Source organism: Callithrix jacchus, chromosome X, assembly GCF_049354715.1.
Source record: "Callithrix jacchus isolate 240 chromosome X, calJac240_pri, whole genome shotgun sequence".
Classification (NCBI taxonomy): Eukaryota; Metazoa; Chordata; class Mammalia; order Primates; family Cebidae; genus Callithrix; species Callithrix jacchus.
This window is the reverse complement of record NC_133524.1, coordinates 150,811,139-150,831,358: the sequence shown is the minus strand read 5'-3', so window position 1 is coordinate 150,831,358 and position 20,220 is coordinate 150,811,139. Positions and strand designations below refer to the sequence as shown.

Genomic DNA, 20,220 nt, shown 5'->3' with positions numbered 1-20,220 from the left:
CCTCAGATTAGCTACATGTTTGTCAATTTTGTTTCTCTTTTCAAAAACTGACACTTGGCTGAGCACAGTGGCTCACACCTGTAATCCCAGGACTTCAGGAGGCCAAGGCAGGAGGACTGTTTGAGTCCAGGAGTTCAAGACTAGCCTGGACAACATAGTGAGACCCTGTCTGTATCTCTACAAAAAAATAATTTTTAAAAAAATTAGCTAGGCATAGTAGCATATGCCTGGAGTCCCAGCCACTCCAGAAGCTGAGGTGGGAGGATCACTTGAGCCTGGGAGATTGAGGCAACAATGAACCATGATTATGCCACTGCAATGAAGACTTGGCAACAGAGCAAGACCCTGTCTCAAAAAACAAAACACCCAAAACACAATCTTTGTTTCATTGATCATTTGTATTGTTTATCTAATATTTATTTTATTTCTTCTCTGTTCTTTATTACTTCCTTTCTTCTACTAATTTTGGGCTTAGTTTGTTCTTGTGTTACTAGTTCCTTGAGATACAACATTAGGTTGTTTGAGATCTTTTTTCTTTTTTGATGTAGATATTTATTGCTACAAAGTTCCCTCTCAGAATTGCTTTGCTGTATCCACAGGTTTTGGCATATTGTGTTTCCATTTTAATTTGTCTCAAGAAATTTTTTCATTTCTATTTTAATTTCTTTATTGACCCATTTATGGTTCAGGAACATATTATTCAATTTTCATGTATTTGTGAATTTTCTGAAGTTCCACCATTATTGATTTCCAGTTTTATACAGCTACAGGCATTGTTTGGTGATCATTTCCCTCTCTTGCTCCCAAGCAGACAGTAACTCTGCATTGTACTGCCTGGGGTTTGGAAGGGAGTGACACGGGTAATGTAAAACTGTCCTTCCTACCCTACTCAATGCATTTTCTCTTATTATGATGCTATAACCAGGTGCTGTGATCTCTTATCTGCTTTCTTTAGCTCTTATCAAGGTATTTTCATGCATGCATACTTGTTGAAATTGGCAATCAGTAGACAGTCCTACTGTACCATCCTCCTTGGCTCTCTCTGAGGAAGCATCTCTACTAATTTCTTTTTCTTGTGTATAGGTCATAATTTGTTGCTATGAATGCCTCTTAATTTTTTTTGTTAAAAACTGGAAATCAGATTCTACCTTCTCTTCGGGGTTTGTTGTTGCCACTTATTGTATTTGATTTTATGTGTTCAGTGAGTCTTCTGAACTAATTATTATATTCTGTATTCTTTGTCATATGTGGTCACTGAGGTCTTTGTCCTGTTAGCTTAGTGGCTGTCTGGTAATTCAATAGAGATTTCTTTAAACACCAAGATTCTGGTGTTTTTTCCCTTAATTAAACATTTTCCTGTGGATACAAAGTTTTGATTAGTTTCTAAAGTTCCAATAAAGTTGATTCTGATCATTTTTGCCAGATTATTCACTACTATGGAGAACCTGGCTTTTGAAGTTTCCTACTCTGCTATTGCTGATGTTACTTTCTCTCTTCGCTTTATTAATCAACCTAGTTTTTTGGTCTCTTGTTCAGATTGGTTAATTTGCATTGATCTATCATTAAAGTTTACTGACTCTTTCTTCTGTCATCTCTAGTCTACTATCTAGACCATCCAGTAAGTTGTATGTTTTAGTGATTGTATTTTTCAATTCTAAATTTTTTTTTTGAAATTTTGAATTTTTTTTTGAAACAGAGTTTCGTTCTTGTTGCCCAGGCTGGAGCGCAATGGTGTGATCTTGACTCACTGCAACCTCCACCTCCCAGGTTCAACCAGTTCTCCTGCCTCAGCCTCCTGAGTAGCTGGGATTACAGGCATCTGACAGGACACCTGGCTAATTTTTGTATTTTTAGTAAAGACAGGGTTTCACTATGTTGGCCAGGCTGGTCTCGAACTCCTGACCTCAAGTGATCCACACACCTGGGCCTCCCAAAGTGCTGAGATTACAGGCATGACCCACTGCACTCGGCCTTTCAGTTCTAAAATTTGCATTTGGTTTTTTATTATTGCATTTATTTGCTGAGTTTCTATTTAAACATTTGTTTTAAGAGTGTTTGCAGTTGAACTACCCATCTGACAAGGATTAGTCAGAATATATAAGAAGCTCAAACAACTCTACAGGAAATTATCTAATAATCCAATCCAAAAAGGGGCAAAAGATTTGAATAGACATTTCTCAAAAGATATACAGATGACAAACAGGTATATAAAAAAGTGCTCAATATCACTGATCATCAGAGAAATGCAAATCAAAACTACTCTGAGATACCATCTCACCCCAGTTAAAATGCTTGATATCCAAAAGACAGGGAATAACAAATGCTGGTGAGGATATGGAGAAAAGGGAACCCTTGTACACTATTGGTGGGAATGTAAATTAGGACAGCCACTATGGAGAACACTTTGGAGATTCCTCCACAAACTAAAAATAGAACTACCATATGATCTAGCAATCCCACTGCTGAGTATATACTCAAAAGAAATGAAATCAGTATATCGAAGAGATATCTGTACTTCCATGTTCACTGTAGCACTGTTCACAATAGCCAAATGTTGTTAGCTACCTAAGTATCCATCAATAGACAAATGGATAAAGCAAATGTGGTACATATACAAAATAGAGTACTATTCTGCCACAAAAAAGAATGAGATCCTGTCATTTGCAACAATGTGGATGGAACTTGAGATCACTTTATTAAGTGAAATAAGTTAAATGTATGGCACAGAAAGAGAAACATAACATGTTCTCACTTATTTGTGGGATATAAAAATCAAAACAATTGAATTCATGGAAATAGAAGGATAGTTACCAGAGACTGGGAAGGGTAGTGGGGGACCAGAGAAAGGTGGGGATGGTTAATAGGTACTAAAATAAATCATTAGAAAGAATAAATAAAATGTATTATTTGATTGTACAACACAGCAACTATAGTCAATAATTGTACATTTTACAGCAACTTAAAGAGTGTAAATGTATTGCTGTAACGCAAAGGATAAATGCTTGAGCAGATGGATACCCCATTCTCCGTGATGTGATTATTTCACATTGCATGCCTATATCAGAACATCACATGCACCCCATAAATATATACCACCTATGCATGTACCCACAAAAATTAAAAATTAAAATGTTGTAAAAGAATATTTGCAATTTTTTTTTTGAGACGGAGTTTCACTCTTGTTACCCAGGCTGGAGTGCAATGGTGCGATCTTGGCTCACGGCAACCTCCGCCTCCTGGGTTCAGGCAATTCTCCTGCCTCAGCCTCCTGAGTAGCTGGGATTACAGGCACTCGCCACCGTGCCCAGCTAATTTTTTTTTTTTTTTTGTATTTTTAGTAGAGGCAGGGTTTCACCATGTTGACCAGGAGGGTCTCGATCTCTTGACCTCGTGATCCACCCGCCTCGGCCTCCCAAAGTGCTGGGATTACAGGCATGAGCCACCGCGCCCAGCCTGCAATTATTTTTTAAAACACTTTTATAATAGTTTAAGCATCTCTAATCTGAACATCCAAAATCCAAACTGGTCCATAATCTGAAACTTTCTCAGTATCAACATGACACTCAAAGGAAATGCAAATATTCTAAAATGTTCAAAAATATAAAACCTGAAAGTATTTCAATAAAGGATACTCAACCTGTATTTGCTTTAAAGTCTTTATCGATTCCTACGATTCCTACATGGGTGTTAGCTCAGTGTTAGCATCTGCTAATGTCCTTTACTATGCAAGTTGGAATTTTCTCAGTTCTTCACATACCACATAATTCTGAATTGTATTCTCAGTATTTGGAACATTATGTTGAGACATTGGGTTATGTTTACATTCTATGGAGAATGCTGTTATTTTTGTTTTAGCACACAATCCATCTAGTTAGGTTCAGGTTCAATTTTCCACAGCCTTCTGTAGGTAGCGGTTCTAATTTTTCAGAGCCTTTGTAGTGTTCTTTGGATATTACCTGCATGTGCACCACCTAGTGGTCAGTATAGGATCTATGTAGTGGTCTATTGGTTAATTCTGTTCTCAATTATGCTAATTAGGATCAGATCCATGCAAACATCACTCAAGTATTAGCCAAGAAATTTGTAAACAACTTTATAAAATTGCTTTATCATGTTCCTGCCTTTATGTGATTTCTTGGATCCCTCTTGTTTCTCCTACCAGAAACATGAGGCTCTAGCTACTACTCTCTTGTGTTCCTCCATGATTTGGCCTGTGGATACACCAAATGTTCAATAACCAAGCTTTCATTCTTATATCAGAATAATCGTCATCATTATCATTATTTGCAGTAACAGCAACATCAAGAGTTCTTCTAATAAATAGTTAACAATGAAAACAATAATAATGATGAACTGTTTGGGAGGAAGTATGACAGCAATTGTTAAGACTGGTATCCCAGAGCAAGATATGTCAGGTCTAGCACTGCGTGATACCTGAACAAAACGGCTGGCTCCCAACCTATTCATCCTAAAGTGAAGCCTCGTGTTAACAAGCCATGGCCACAAATACTGAGCTACCACTTCACTTTTTGTTGCCTTATTCTTAAAAAGGGGTAGACAAGAAAGATTATAAAAATGAAACAGAAAAAAAATTATCAGAGGAAATGGATAACTGTAAAAAGCAAAAGAAAATCTAACATTTCAATATCATATCAATAAAATAAGAAAGGATGCTGTGAAATTGAAGTAATACCCAATGTAGAAAAAAACTCTTGAAATTTAAAAATATAAAATGGCCAAAATAAAAGTTAGAAGATAAAATTTTTTAAATCCAAAACTAGAATAAAATAAGAGACAGAAAATACAAGTAAAAAGAGTCATTAAGGTCAATTTAGGACCTTTAACTTGTGACTGATAGGAGTTCTAGAAAGAGAAAGGGAAAAAACAGGGAGGAATTACCAAAGAATAGGGAAAAGGATATGATATCTCTGTCCTACTAACTTAGGAGGAAAAGGAAGGAGAGAGCTATAAGAGAGGAAGCTTCAAGTCCATGAGACAGGGTTATATTGGATATATTAAGGAGAACACTGACGATGAGAACAAGGACTCCCACACTGATTACCATAACCAGCATGAGGCCAGAAACCCTCCTTTCCCTACAGTGTAGGTTTATTTAAGTCATCTGATGCCGTCTTAGAGTGAACATGGGCAGTAAGGGAAGTAATTGAAGGAATGAGAGGTCATTCCCCAATGACCAATATAAACTTAAAGAAACTTTAAATTATGGAACTGGACTGAGTTACAAGTAAGATTTCCTCTGTCCAGGAACTGGGTAGGTTGTGGATTGTTTTATCTGGGGATACAAAACAAACAAACAAAATAATAGAGAATTGCCGAGAGCTGAAAGATAAGTACTGTCTGACTGAAAGTGTACTGTAGTACTTTGAATAAATAAACAGTACTTATTTATTTGAATAAAATATCTATATTCTAATTATATCATAGAAAATTTCACATCAAGAATAAAGAGAAACACCTAAAAGCTGTCAGAGAGAGAGGGGAAAAAATGCCCTACAAAGGAAGAATTGGACTGGCAAAAAAAAAAAAAAACTTATCAGTAACACTGGATGTTTAAAAACAATGAAACAATGCCTTCAGAGTTATGAGGGGGAAATTTCCACTTTGAATTCTTTATCTAGTTAGGTTATAAATTAAGAATAAAAACATTTCAGACAAGCAGAACTCAGAAAGTTGAACTCAAATACACACCATTCTTAGGAAGTTACTAGGGAGTCTTTTCCAGCAAAATCACACAGTGAACCAAGAAAAATAACATGAAATCCAGACCACAATGGATTCAACCCAGGAGAATAATGAAGGAAAATCCCAGGATGTCAGCTGTGCAGTAGGCCTTCAGAATATATCAGGTTAGGGTAAGAGGACAGTGGGTTTCAAGGGAGCAATCCTAGGAAAAGCAAGGATTCTAAATATTTTTATATTACTTCTGAAGATGTAGAGGTCTGAGAGACGATAAAGGCAGAAAACTAAGGGGAAAAAGCCACTCAAAACCCCATGTAAAAATGAAAAAGTATATAAGAAAGGAAGTGGAATAATAGTACACTACACTGCTTAGTTGTACAGGGAATATTTACATAACAATAACAATATTAACACTTTATTTTCTACTCTTAGAATCAACCATAGACAAAGCACAGAAAATGCACTTATGATTACAACACAGAACATAGATGCTTACAACTGTGAAAATATAAATGCTTAGGGTAAAACTACAAGTAATAGCAGGGAGCCCCAAAAGATATTGTCTACTGTCAACTGTTAATAGAATAAAGAAAGGGGCAAACTTTAAGATTAGAAAAGTAACCAACAGAAGAACAAAAAATAGAATAAGAATAGAAAATATCCAAAATTGGTAAATCAAGAAAGAATAGCATAAGTATATTATTTAGAGATATCAAAGTAAACAAAAGAACTAAAAGGAAAATTAGGAGAAAGAAGTGGTCCCATTTGAGGGGTGAAACTATTTATTCTAAGATCTTCTGTACATTCCATATTTGTATGCATATGCATGTATTAGTTGTATGAAAAACAACAGGAATGTCTCCACATTCTCTACTCTCCCACACTCACATCCTCTCTGCTGAGGTGGCTGATGTGTTTCCTTCCAGATATTTGTGTGCATTTACAAGCAAATGTGCAGGTGTGTATATCTATTTCTCTTCCACATCTTTACACAAATGATAGCACACTATACAAACTGTTCTGCATTTTCCACTTAACAAAATATCTTGGAGATATTTGTGTATTACTACCAAGCTTCCTCACAGCTTTTTTTTAATGGCTGCATTTTATGCCATTATACGAATGTATTATAATTTATTTAATCAATTCTGTGCCGATGAGCATCTGTTTTTTCCCAATTGTTTGATATTTCAAACAATACTATAATAATAAATTGATAAGTACTATAATAATAAATTTATAAGTATTACAAGAGAAAAGGTAATACAGTATTTGCTTTTATATCTCAATTAGACAATGAATGAATGTGGCTTTCATCTCTGCATCCTCAGTGCCTACCATGAGGATTGGCACATAGTAGGTACTCAACCTGTAAGCCCAGTACTTTGGGAGGCCGAAGTGGGTGGATCACCTGAGGTCAGGAGTTCTTGACTAGCCTGGCCAACGTCGCAAAACCCTGTCTCTACTAAAAATACAAAAATTAGCCATGCATAGTGGCATGTGCCTGCAGTTTCAGCTACTCAGGAGGCTGAGGCAGGGGAACTGCTTGAACCCAGGAGGTAGAGGTTATACTGAGCCGAGATCACACCACTGCACTGCAGGCTGGGTGACAGAGTGAGACTCTGTCTCAAAAAAAAAAAAAGATTTGCTAATTTAGATCCAATTGAATTTCAATAAGGAAATGGATCTATATAAACATTTAAATGAGATACTCTAATTCTGAAATCAAATTTATGACACAGCAAAGACAAGAATCTATACACATCTAATACTCTGCATGTTCAGTCTTTGTTTTATGATTCACCCATATCCAACCTGCTAAATGTCAAGCAGGACTGTGGTGATGTAATTACAGTGAAGAGACTGCTCATATGACCCTAGCTTCCTAGCTAGCCCACATCCAACCTGCTAAAGAGATTCTAACTCATCATAGAGCTGCAAATCAGTATAAATAGCAATATACAGTTCTTAGTGTCTTACCAGTGAAAGAAATAAAATGAAACAAAACAATAAATTCCCTGGATTGGAATAAGTCTCTCTTATACTTACTCTGAACTCTTTTGGGCCTGTATGGATTGGAAGCAAGTGTAGAGTACCCGGCCAGTCTATCAAAGGAAAAAATAAAGAAAGAAATGTCACACAAAGAAAAATTAATACTGAGAAAGACCCCAAAGGTCCCTGTAGAAGCAGAAGGTTAAAAGAGATTCCAAAGATGTACTTTGCCATAAATCAAAATCTACAAAAAGGATCATTCACTCGGTCAACATAAGATGGTCGCAACCAAACATCTGCTCGTGTAACCAACACAAGAACCAGGATCCCAAGAACCTGAACATTCAAACTGCTATCCTGAAAGCTGACAAACGTATTCAACAACTACTTATGGTGACAATAAATAAATAAATGTATGATGACAAAGTTGAAAGCATTTCAAATGATGTATAAAGCTCAAGGTACTGAACCTTAATGTTTCTGGAAAAGTGATTTTATGGAAAATGTTCATTATAACACAGATTCTAAGAATATAGCTAGTGCACTAAATAAGACACTGCTGGTATTGTTGGCAGAAATCATACCTACAATGTTAAGTAGCAACTTTTGTTTGAACTGACAGACATCATAACTTCTTGACATGAACATAAAATTCAAATAGAGAATGGCAAGACTGGCCACTGATCAAACTGCTTAACCTCTCTCAGCTTCAGTTTGTTCATCCATAAAATGGGAATAATAATCCTGCACTTTTGTCAGGGTTACAGCATATTTATGTAAAGCACCTAATAACTACATGCCATACAGTAGGTGATAAATGGTAGTTGTTACTATCACTAGCCATCAAACTATATACAGCATCCAACCACTTCTCATTATCTTCACTCTTACCACCATGACCACACCTCCATCATCTCTTGTCTAGATTACAGCAGTATCTTCCTAACAGGTTTCACTGATGCCATGGATTCCACCCCCACCCTCTGCCTACTGTTCAGTCCAAACAGAAGCCAGAGATCCCATTAAAACACAAACTCATCCTCCAGTGACCCCAAGTCAGAGTCAAAGCCAAGGTCTGACGAGATCTGGACCTTGTTTAGGACAACTAAATGAGTTATCATTCAAACTGGGACACCTCCAAGAGGGCAAAACTGGGATTGACAGAGTCAAACTGGGATGTATGGTCATGGTCTTCCTCACTCTGCTGCAGCCACACCAACTTCCCTGATGTTCCCTCAACATGCCACACTCACCTTAGGGTCTTTGCACTGGCTATTTCCCCAAGAAATCCATAAGACTTGTTCCCTCACCTTCTTCAGGTCCTGACTCAATGACCCTTTTCATTGAAACCTTTCCTGGCCATCCTATTAAAATTGCAAAGAGATTTTTCTCTACTCTGTGTGTACACACAAACACACAGAGCACACATACACACACAAACAAAATACCTTTGTATTTTTATCTTCTATAAAACAGGAAAAAATAAGTCCTACAAAGCCTTGATCCATCATCTGGTACATGGCTTGTGTGCGAACATCTGAAAATAAATGAAAATTTTTAAAAATCTTCTGTCAATGGACTATATCTTATAGACTTGAAGATTTAAAGATAACAGTGACATACAATCTCCCTAGGCAAAACAGAAATATATCCTAACGACAATGTCAAAGTATAAATGTTTTGCTAGGTTAGGATAATACTATGAAAAGTCTGCCATTAAATAGTAAAACTTATTAATAACTCTAGCCTGCCTAGCCCAAGAGTACCTCTGCTATGAAATGTGGTATAGAAAGAGAAATTGAAAATTTCAGTTACCCCAGAACTTGGTAATATCCTCCATGGAGACTCAAAGAAAAGCTTTGGAAGGAGAAAAAAAATATTTCCTAGAAAAAGTCTTTTGATGGACAGCTTCTAGGAAAGTGAATATATTTATTAGGGTTGCTACTAAAGAACAGAAGTGTGAAATTATTATGGAGGAAAATCTTACAGGAAGCCATTGTATAGAAGTGATTGTGATATAAATTCAACATTCCAGAGAGTAGAAACCATCCTATGTTGTTACTTGATTTTTTTTTATCCATAGGATTCTGCTTGAACTTTTGAAAAGAGATCATAAACAGACACCAAATAACAACATTAGAAAGGATTAAAATATTAAATGCCGAAAACTAAACAGAGACTAAATTTAGTCTTCAGATCATTGTTTATAAAGGATACAGAAGCTCAGGTGTCACAATGAAACACTGCAAATTACAGTTTGGTGCAATGGCTTACATTCACTTAGTCAACATTCTGTGCATGTATACCTTTTTCAAGTGGATTCTGACTTCTCCCCAACATCTTTCTAAATAAAGACTGAGACCAAACAGTACCCGGCAATGGGTATGAAGGAAATATTGGCTGAAAATATTGCTAAAAATATAGAGCACTATAAAAATGGTCTCTGTACTGCTATAAGACCTTGGTAAAATTCTTGGTACTGTTAAGCCTATTTCCTCGTCAGTTAAATGAGGACAAACATCATCCTTTCTCTCATAGGGTTTTTGTAATTTTAAAATTGCAAACTTTTTAACACACATAAAAGGCACTTCATAAGCATTACTTCCATTCCATTTTATCTGCAACCACTGAAAACAGCTACTATCCCCATCATGTCACCCAAAGTGCTTTTTGTCAAGGTCACCAGTGATTTATTCTTGGTCTTCAATTTACCTGGTCTCAGCTGACCCCTTGGAACACTGTTTTCACTTTGCCTCCTGTCTCCTTTGCTGGATGCCTCCCATCTTCCCTCTCTCCAAATACTGGCATGGCCCAGGCTCAGTGTTCAGTCTTTTTATCTGTCTACCCTCACTCCCTGGGGAATTTCATCTAGTTTTGTGGCTTCAAATCTACACTAGCCACTCCCAACCCCTGTGCAACAAACTCTAGTCCCAGACTTCTACTCCGAATGTCAGAATCATATTATCTACCTCACATTTCAACTTGGTTGTATTAGAACAATGCTATTAAGAATATGTTTCACGTGAGCTCAGTACCTTTACCCTGATACCTGCAAAAGCGAGCCAGCCCTGCCCATCCACTGGCTACCAAGAGTCCCTGACGTTGGGCCCGTAGAGGCTCAGACTGACCTCGGTCACCCCCGACCAGGGAGACCCTCATGTCTGTGGGAAGGGGTACTCTTCTTGCCGGCGAAGCTTCTGCAGGTGGTATCATTCCGGCACCTCGTACTAATGAATGTACCACCTCTGAGTATTGGCTACGCCTTGGGAGACCACCAGAGCTCAGAGGGACCCACTGCAGCCACTGCTGCCTGCGAGCAGCTGTCATCCTACGGACGCTTAACCTCATCTCTGCAGCCTCGGACCCTGCACCAGTCACCCTTGCGCCCTCAGCCTCCGCTCATTCTCTCAGGTATTCTGCTTCCCAGCCAGACATAACGCTATCTACCTCTGCTGGACAGCTCTCAGCCTTTCTTGGTCTCTGAGTGAAAAGGCCGCTGGTGCCCCCAGAATAGCCAGACTTATTTCAGAAGCCTCCAACAGAGGTATGAGATGCTTTAATGACATCGGAGCATTAGCCTGGCCATCTTTGGGATATAATGGATGAGAACAGCTGCTGCTTGCTATATGTTGTTGAGGACCGGCTGTATAAAGTGGAGTGAGCCTTCGGAGCCTAGTATTTGGCCAAGACTAAGGTGACTCGAGAACAGGGATGGGGGTGCTTTGCAAGAAGCTGCCTGGTTTGAATAGGCGACTGCCCAGTCCTGCTTTGAGAAAGCAGAGAGATTGGGAAGGCCTTTACTCTGGATTTTACAAGCGCTTTAATCCAGTTCTTACACAAGGATCCACCAGATGGCGCTGTGCGCAGGGGCGTCTCCCGGTTTCCTAAAGAAAGACTGCGGGCAGGGGTGGTGGCTCACGCCTGTAATCCCAGCACTTTGGGACGGCAAGGTAGGCAGCACCTGAGGTCGGGAAATCGAGACCAGCCTGACTAACATGGTGAAACCCCATCTCTACTAAAATACAAAAAAAAAAAAATAGCCGTACGTGGTGGCGGGCGTCTGTAGTGCCAGCTACTTGGGACGCGGAGGCAGGAAAATCGCTTGAGCCCGGGAGACAGAGGTTGCAGTGAGCCGAGATCGCACCATTGCACTCCAGCCTGGGCAAGGAAGGCAGGGAAAGGAGGGACGGGAGAGACGGAGGTAGGGCGCGCAGGTCGGGTTGTCTACAAGACTGCCTGCACAACGTGTACAAAGCCTACATGTTGCTGGAGAAAGCCACTCCAGATTAGCTTGGACGTCAGCCAGCACAAGTTCCCAAGGTGTTTTGCAGATGGATAATCAGAATCCCTTGGGCATTACCAGGCAGGGTACATCCTCTGCTCCCAGAACCAGACTGGCCTGCCACCAAGACTCATATGGAGAGCGCTTCGGACATTTTGCCAGAACCCTTAAAGGGAAAGAATGTCATGAAATCACCAAAGAACAGTTCCTCAGTGTCATTCAAGTAGCTGAAATAGTAGAGCAGTCCTGGGGGAACCAGGCAGCCATAGATCTAGCCAGAAAATTGGTAAAGATCTCCGTGGTCTAGACAGAAATTCTGTAAACCACCCCAAGGCTCAAGCCTGGACCTTGCCTGAGATCCCATTGCCTGTTTCACTTCTCCTTGTTACTGAGAAAGGGAGATGGAACCTTCTGGTGACATTATCCTCACTGAAAATTAAGAAGGGAAAGCAATAGGAAACCACGTATGGGTTTCATTACCGGTGTAACGAAACTCTTCAGGATGTGACTTTAGACCCAGGGACAAAACTTGGAGGTTGCTTATCTAATTTCTGTTGAACTCAGGCCTGGTACAGGAGAGAGATGCTCTTGGCAGGGCCCTGGAGTCCTCTGGTTGGCTCTCTCAGGAAGAAAGCAGGTCAGGGATTGGACCACATAAACTGACCTGGAAACCAGCGGTTTCAGCTTTTCTCTATGGCAAGTAGAGGAGAGTGCTGGTTAAGCTATTAGACTAAATGTCACATGCATGAAGCAGGCTGCAGGATGTACTGGGCCCCTTTTGGGCAATTATACAAGTATTTAACAACTGGTTTTCTTGAAGAGTCTGTGATTTTGTGCACAGTGATATTACATAGCACCACTCCTAAGAAATATGATGAAGCAGCCATATGTAGTATTAAAAATCCATTTTATTATTCTGCCCTGAAATATAGACATTCTCTTTTAATGTCAGTGGAGGAATTAACTGAAACTGTTTTTCACCCTAGGGGACATGGAAACATTTCAGAAATAGGCCTTCTCATTTCCTTTTAGTAGCTACGTGGTGAAAATGTTCCTGTAAAGGGTAGTGCCTTGCAAAGTGGCAGACCTGCTCTGGATCCAGCCTATCTTTCCAAAATTACATGTGGAGCCCATTGGAAATGTTTTTATAGATCTGAAAATAATTGACTATATCTCCCATATCCTACTTTTAAAAAATTTTTTAGAGATGAAGTCTTTGTGACTCATGCTGGAGCACCATGCTGCAATCACAGTTCACTACCACCTCCAACTGCTGAGCTCAAGGGTTCCTCCCACCTTGGCCTCCTGAGTAGCTGGAACTATATGCATGCATCACCACACATGGCTAATTTGAAAACAAAAAATTAAGAGACAGAATCTTGCCATCTTGCCTGGGCTGGACTTGAACTCCCAGGCTGAAGCAATCCTCCCACCTCAGCCTCCCAAAGTGCTGCAGTTACAGGCATGAGCCACTGCACTTGGCGTATCCCACTTAAAAAAAACTTTTTAAACAAAGATAGCAAAAGTCACCTTTGTACTAGAAAAAAAGAATTGAGCAGATCTTAAAATGAGGAACATAACTACAGTTACATGTCTCCTTGGATAAACATTTATTTATTTATTTATTTATTTAGAGATGGAGTTTCACTGTTGTTACCCAGACTGGAGTGCAATGGCACGATCTCGGCTCACCGCAACCTCCGCCTCCTGGGTTCAGGCGATTCTCCTGCCTCAGCCTCCCAAGTAGCTGGGACTACAGGCGCGCATCGCCATGCCCAGCTAATTTTTGTATTCTTAGTAGAGACAGGGTTTCGCCTTGTTGACCAGGATGGTCTCGATCTCTTGACCTCGTGATCCACCCGCCTCGGCCTCCCAAAGTGCTGGGATTATAGGCACGAGCCACCATGCCTGGCCAACATTTATTTACAAGTAAAATTAAGTGAAAATTCAATTTATTTTACTTGTAAATAAATGGTAGAAGAATAACATCTACAAAGAGTACCAAGTATTGTGAGATTTATGAAATAGTCTGCACTATTCAAATCCCTTTTATTCACTTTATTTTACCTGTAAATAAATTATAGAATAACTTCTACAAGTAGTACCAAGTCTCATGAGATTTATGAAATAGTCTGCACTATTTATATCACTTTTCTTTTGCAAACGTGTACAATACAGGTAAAATTCATATATGTTAAGTGTGTGTATGATGTAACTGAACTATATGTCTTTCCCCATCACCAAACCTATGTTTCCTGCTTCATTTCCTAGTTCCATGAATAGGATTCCCACTTGCTCAATCAAAGTGAGATGCTGTAGAAATCCTAGGCTCTAGACTCATAGAAACTCAATTCAGATACTGGCTTTGCTACTTACTAGCTATCTGGTTTTGGACTGGGTATTTCAGCTCTGAAAAGAGCCACACACTCCTCATGATTAGCTGGGAAGTATTTCAATAAGTAGAGAATACTTGACAGTGTCAATGTTTTATAAGATGGGGTTTTAAAATGGTCACTAGATTTTCAACATGGATACCACTGATGACTCTAGCAAGGTCCACTTTAATAGAGCAATGAAGCTAGAAGCCAGAATAGAGTGTTTTGGTCATGCTTTCCTCAATGTGAAGTGTGAACACATTTGAAAGCTCCATGAAGGCAGGCACCTTGTTTCTCTCATTCATCTTCAACACTTTGACACATGGTAGACACTCAAATTTATTTGTTGAAAGAAATAATAAATGATGGGAAGAATCCAGTATAGTGGAAAAGTATGTAGATGTGAAAAAAAAAAAGAGGGGAAACAAACAGTGTAAGGCTCTTGAGAAAATAGAAGGCAGAGACAACAGAGGAGGGAAAAGGGGAAGAGGGGCACAGTGACAAGCAGGTGAATAAAGAGAAATAGATGAAATTCCTTTCTAATGTTTCCTGTTTTCTCTATTAAAGTGGGAAGCACTGTTATCCGCTGAATGTGAAGGCAGAAATGGGGAATTCAGATGTTTGAAAATGAAAGGGTTTGCCTTTGCAGAAAGTAGAAACATACTGATCAGAGATATCATGGAACATGCACAGCTTTCCAATGTTGGAATTGGCTTTGCAGATATTATTACAAACTGGCATGGGCAAGTCCTCAGTATCTGTTCAACAAATGGACATGCTGAGAAGAGGCTTGTTATCACCTCTTCCCATTTGACTCACATTTGTTAATTCTGCCTCATCAGAGGCATGAAAATGTTAGCATGTGGCAGAGAAACCACACATGTCCTGATGGGAGACACTAAGAAGGGCCTAGCACCACATGCCAAAGTGCATAACCTGAATCTAGTCATAAGCAAACAGCAAAGTCAAATGGAGCAATATTCCATCTCCCAAACTGTCTATGTCATGAAAAAGGAAAAAAAGTCTGAGGAACTGGTCAAGAGGACATTTAACTGGCAAAATGTGAGTAAGTTTTGTGGTTTACACAATATTATTGAACTTATTAAATGTGCTTATTTTGACAAATGCGCTCTAGTTATGTAAATAAACACCCTTGATCTTGAGAAATACACAATGAAGTGTTTAAAGGTAAAGGAGCATCATGTCTGCAACTCACTCTCAAATAGCATGTGTGCACATGTGCATGTGTTTATGTTGTGGAGGGAGAGAGAATATGATAAGGCAAGTGTGACCAAAGGTTAACAATTGCTGCATCTGGTCTTCATACTATTCTTGAAATTTTTCTGTAAGACTAAAATTCTCTTAAGATGAAATTTTAAAGTCTTTGTGTTCACCCTTCTCTCCACCCTCCACTGCCAACCTCGACCCAAGGCCAACTCACTTCGTATTCTTTTGAAGGAATGAATAAATTCTGAGAGTGGGTTATCAAGCTCTTCTATTTCAACTAGTTTCCATTCCTTACATGTAAAATTTTATCCTGTGGACATGTATGTTGCTATGGTAGGGAACATAATTCAGCCTCATTAGTTTCCTTAGTTACTGTGCCTTCTGTTATAGAATGAATGACCTATCTTCTCTCACCCTTTAGCTAATGATGACTGCTATCTTTATTTTCCACATATAGCTTAACCTAGCTTGTTCGTTTTTGTTCAAGTCTTTAGGTTTGCAGCTTGCCTTTAATAACCTCTTACTATTGTTTTTTCCTAATCCCAAGACCTATCTATCTATCTATCTATTTATTGAGACAGAGTGTTGCTCTGTCGTCCATGCTGGAATGCAATGGTGTGATCTCAGCTCACTGCAACCTCTGCCTCCTGGATTCAAGCAACTCTCCTGTCTCAGCCTCCCAAGTAGCTGGGACTACAGGCACGTGCCACTACGCCCAGCTAATTTCTTGTATCTTAGTAAAGACGGGGTTTCACCATGTTGCCCAGGCTGATCTCAAACTCCTGAGCTCAGGCAACCCACCCACCTCAGCCTGCCAGTGCTAGGATTACAGGTGTGAGCCACCATGCCCAGCTGGCTTTTATTTTTGTATTTGTCCATACAAATGTTTTATGTAGACTACATCCCATTTCTTCTTTATCATGTTACTTGTTTTCCCTTTAGTACTGTGTTGTTTCCCCAACAAAATCATTAAGGTCTAGGACAGCAGGAGCCATGACCTTATTATTCCATATAGGTATCCAGTAAATTTCTTGAAGCATCATTTTATAGAATGATCCCTTTAAAATGTGTTTAAACCATTCTTAACCTAGCCCACTGGAACTTAACCTAATTGCACTAATTGCTTTATCATAAAAAGCATTGAAATGGTCACATCCCTCTCCCTCCCCAACTAAAATTATACCTTTTCTTTAACAGAAAAAAAGATTTTACTCTTTCTCACTTGTCATTCTTTACTACAGCTTGGGATTCTTTTCCTATTAAGGGTATTTACAGTTGTTATTCATTGCTCACTTTTTCTCTGAGGTTTGCAATACAGTGCCTCTGTTAGACTCAATTCTTTTTTTCCCATATATTTGCTTTCTTAAACATTATTTTTAATTGGCAAATCATAATTACATGCATTTATAGGGCCCTAGTTCTTAAAAGGCTGTTTGGAGATGAGTGTGAATGCCAGCTCAACTGGACAATTATTTTTCTTTAGTTGTACCCATAATTTGATTACTGTAATTTTTTTTTTGAGATAGAATCTCACTCTGTCACCCAACTTAAATATTTAATATACTGTCTCCATGTCCTTGAGAGTTTTACAAATAAATGCTTTTGTGTCTTTCTTTTGTTGTTCATTTTATAGGTGAACAACAACTACCATGGTAAGTATGGGACAAGGTGTCATATACATGATTTCATACACTGCTCCTTACAACTCTGAGACTGAGAATATGTTCTTCTTTGACAGAGAGGAAACTGGAGAGGCACAGACAAGTTAAAGTATTTTCTCACCTAGTAAGTGACTGAAACCAGATTCTGACACAGATCTGGTCCTCAACTAAATCCAAAGCTGGTATTCCCAACCTTCATGCTATGATAACTCTAAACTTTCTCCACATATAGCTTTTATTGCATATTCTAATATTTGTTCAGGTAGGATCTCTATACTCTAGACTCCAAATCTATTTTGTGTTGAATTATTCGCACTTGGCTCCTTAATCATTTCATAATTTAGAGTTGATTTTTTCAGTTACTTTCTGCAATATCCCTTTCTTCTGTAACTGCTATAAAGATTAAAATTCTTCCACTACTGTTTCTGCTGCATTACGAACTCCTACCCAGGTTTCTCTTTAATGGCTGAGGTCTTCTGCCCTGAGAGAATTCAATTATTCTCAAGTCTGAAACTTTCTGAGCGCTCTGCTTCAGTGAGTTATAAGGTTTTCTGCCCCTAAATTCATAGGGAATTTCTTTCTACCACCAGATTTTATGTATTTATTTTCCATTCTAACTTATTGCTATAATGACGATAATTGTTCAGGAATATATGTGTCAAACTTTTCTTCATTAGTGGTTGGTACTTCGTTCTTTCTGGCTGATGGGAAAAATTTGAGGCCAATCTGATTTCAGTGTCAACAGTGACAGGAAAACAAATCAGACACTGAATTTATTCAGTGATATTAAGGCTTTACAGGAATAGATTAATAGCTATAAAAACAACCTTTACTGGGACATTAGTGAACCAATTATACAATCTGAATAAGGTCTGTAATTTAATATAGAACTTGCCATTCGTATCACAGTGTAGATGAATATAGAACTTGCTATCAATTTAAATAATAGTATTATATGAATGTTAATTTCCCAATTTTTATAAATATACTGTGGTTATGTAAGAGAATTTCTTCGTGTTTAGGAAATTCATACTGAAGAGTACGGGTAAAAGGTACAATGTCTGCAACTTAGTCTCTAATACATCAGGAAAAAGTTATCCTCAGACATACGTACACACAGCAAGAGGATGATACAGCAAATGTTACAAAATTTTAACATTTGGCAAATCTGGGAGAAGGTAGATTTGTCCTCTCCCTTATTCTAAATCAGTATTTAACTGGAGGTGTTCAACATTATCCCCACCTAATACCTACTCCCAGACGTTGTTACAGTAGGTCTGAGTTAGGATCCAAGAAAGATTAATTTGGGGCAGATACATTTTATAAAAGCTTTCTCAAGTAAATTCTGAGAAATATCCTCACTCACCCAAGTAGAACTTGCTACCAACCCAAACCCATATGACTAGTAGCACAGTGGAAAGAGCAGACTTGGGAGTCAGACCTCAGTTCTAACCTCAGCTCTGCCACTTACTTAATTCACCTAAGTCTGTTTACCCTTGTGTACAATGGGAGAAAATCTCTAACTCACAGGTTACCACAAGGATTAGAGAAGAAAACATTTGTAAACCATTAGCACACAGTTAAAGTGCTCACAAATTTTAGTTCTCTCTCCCCAAGTTATTCTCCTTCTTTCTGGAAAGGCAGATACAGACAAAAAAAAAAAAACTATGCTTCTCAAAAAGGGGTAAAGGTAGAGAGAAAGTAATTTAGTTACATTGCACTGATTAGAAGGGTAAAGGTGTATATTGAGAGCCCCCAATGGACTATATGTAAACACCATTTGTAAAAATCAATTTTGCAAATTTAAAGTCTGCAGAGAGGGAGTGTCCTGGACAGTAATGATATTCAGCAATCAGCAATTTTTAGTTAACAGTTTAATTTTTTCATATCAACTGACAAGCTTATTAAAAACAATCAATATGATATAAATCATTACTTTTAATACATAGTAAAATAAATCAAAATAATAACAACTGGTTAAGGACAAAATTTGATTCAAAATAACCATACCCTACATAATAAAGAAGGAAACATTATATTAATTTCTGAGAATAAACATTGCAACCCCATAATACTTACCAACATGTGAAGGCCAGACAGTTATATGAGGATGGGAATGATACCAGCCCACAACTCTCATGGGGCGACCTGTCAGTTCAGCCAACCTGTGTGTCTGTCAAGGTATTTTCAAAATGTGGGAACAAAATTTCTCATGCTAATAAGGGCTCAGAAAGCACCGTGAAGTTTAAATAAACTTACTGCAATTTAATGGCAACAAAAGGATGAAAGAAGGTTAATGCTGAGTTTCCCATAATGCCCATTTAAAGCCAAAAAAAGTTAAAATAGAATCTAGTTATCCTGTAAAATGTGGATTCGTTTTTCTGAAAATTACTTATATTAAAACATAATAATCCTTTTTATGCAAGTAAGTCTGAGAAACAATATTTATAGGATATATTTTCAAGTTTTCAAATGCCAAGAGAAACTACTTTACTTCTTTTAGCCCATTTTTTTCAGCTGCGGACTGAGGCAGGGGACTAATGTTTCAGAGCAGTGAAAAGTAAATGCAATCATCCACACAAGGTGTTTAGCATAGTGCCTGGCACCTAGTAAGTGCTTAACAAATACTAATTGCAGCTGAAGTTTGCAGGGCAGAGGTCCTGAGAGGAGAGCTGCAAAGAGATATCCTGCATATCCGCACTTGAATATTCAGCAGATAACTGATGAGCGGAAGCATGTGAGGAAACTATTAGAGGCCAGAGAAAGGAACCCTCAAGAAAATAAAAGATAACTCTGCCCAGCTCTCAAGCAAGATGGGGATCAGCTTCATATTCACCTAAGAGGCACCGGCCAGGGCATTCTGAATCATACAGAAACAAATCACAGGAAACAAATGCCCCATTTTTGATCATTTGGGGTTATATTTAACATGAAATATTGCATTCAGTTCCCAGCATTGCATTTTTTGAGAGAAAGTCACAAA

At 38.4% G+C, this 20,220-nt stretch overlaps 1 protein-coding gene across 2 annotated transcripts in view; it reads right to left on the bottom strand.

Annotated features, from left to right (window-relative positions):
- The window catches only part of BRCC3 (BRCA1/BRCA2-containing complex subunit 3), an 81,695-nt gene that overhangs the window by 55,327 nt on the left and 6,148 nt on the right, over positions 1-20,220 (bottom strand). For both annotated transcript variants that reach the window (XM_078363720.1, XM_008990134.5), the window contains exons 5-7: positions 19,317-19,404; positions 9,141-9,229; positions 7,750-7,805 (exon numbers count right to left, since the gene is read on the bottom strand). In XM_078363720.1, coding sequence (XP_078219846.1) covers positions 7,750-7,805; positions 9,141-9,229; positions 19,317-19,404 — 233 coding nt within the window. The remainder of the gene's footprint in view (positions 1-7,749; positions 7,806-9,140; positions 9,230-19,316; positions 19,405-20,220) is intronic.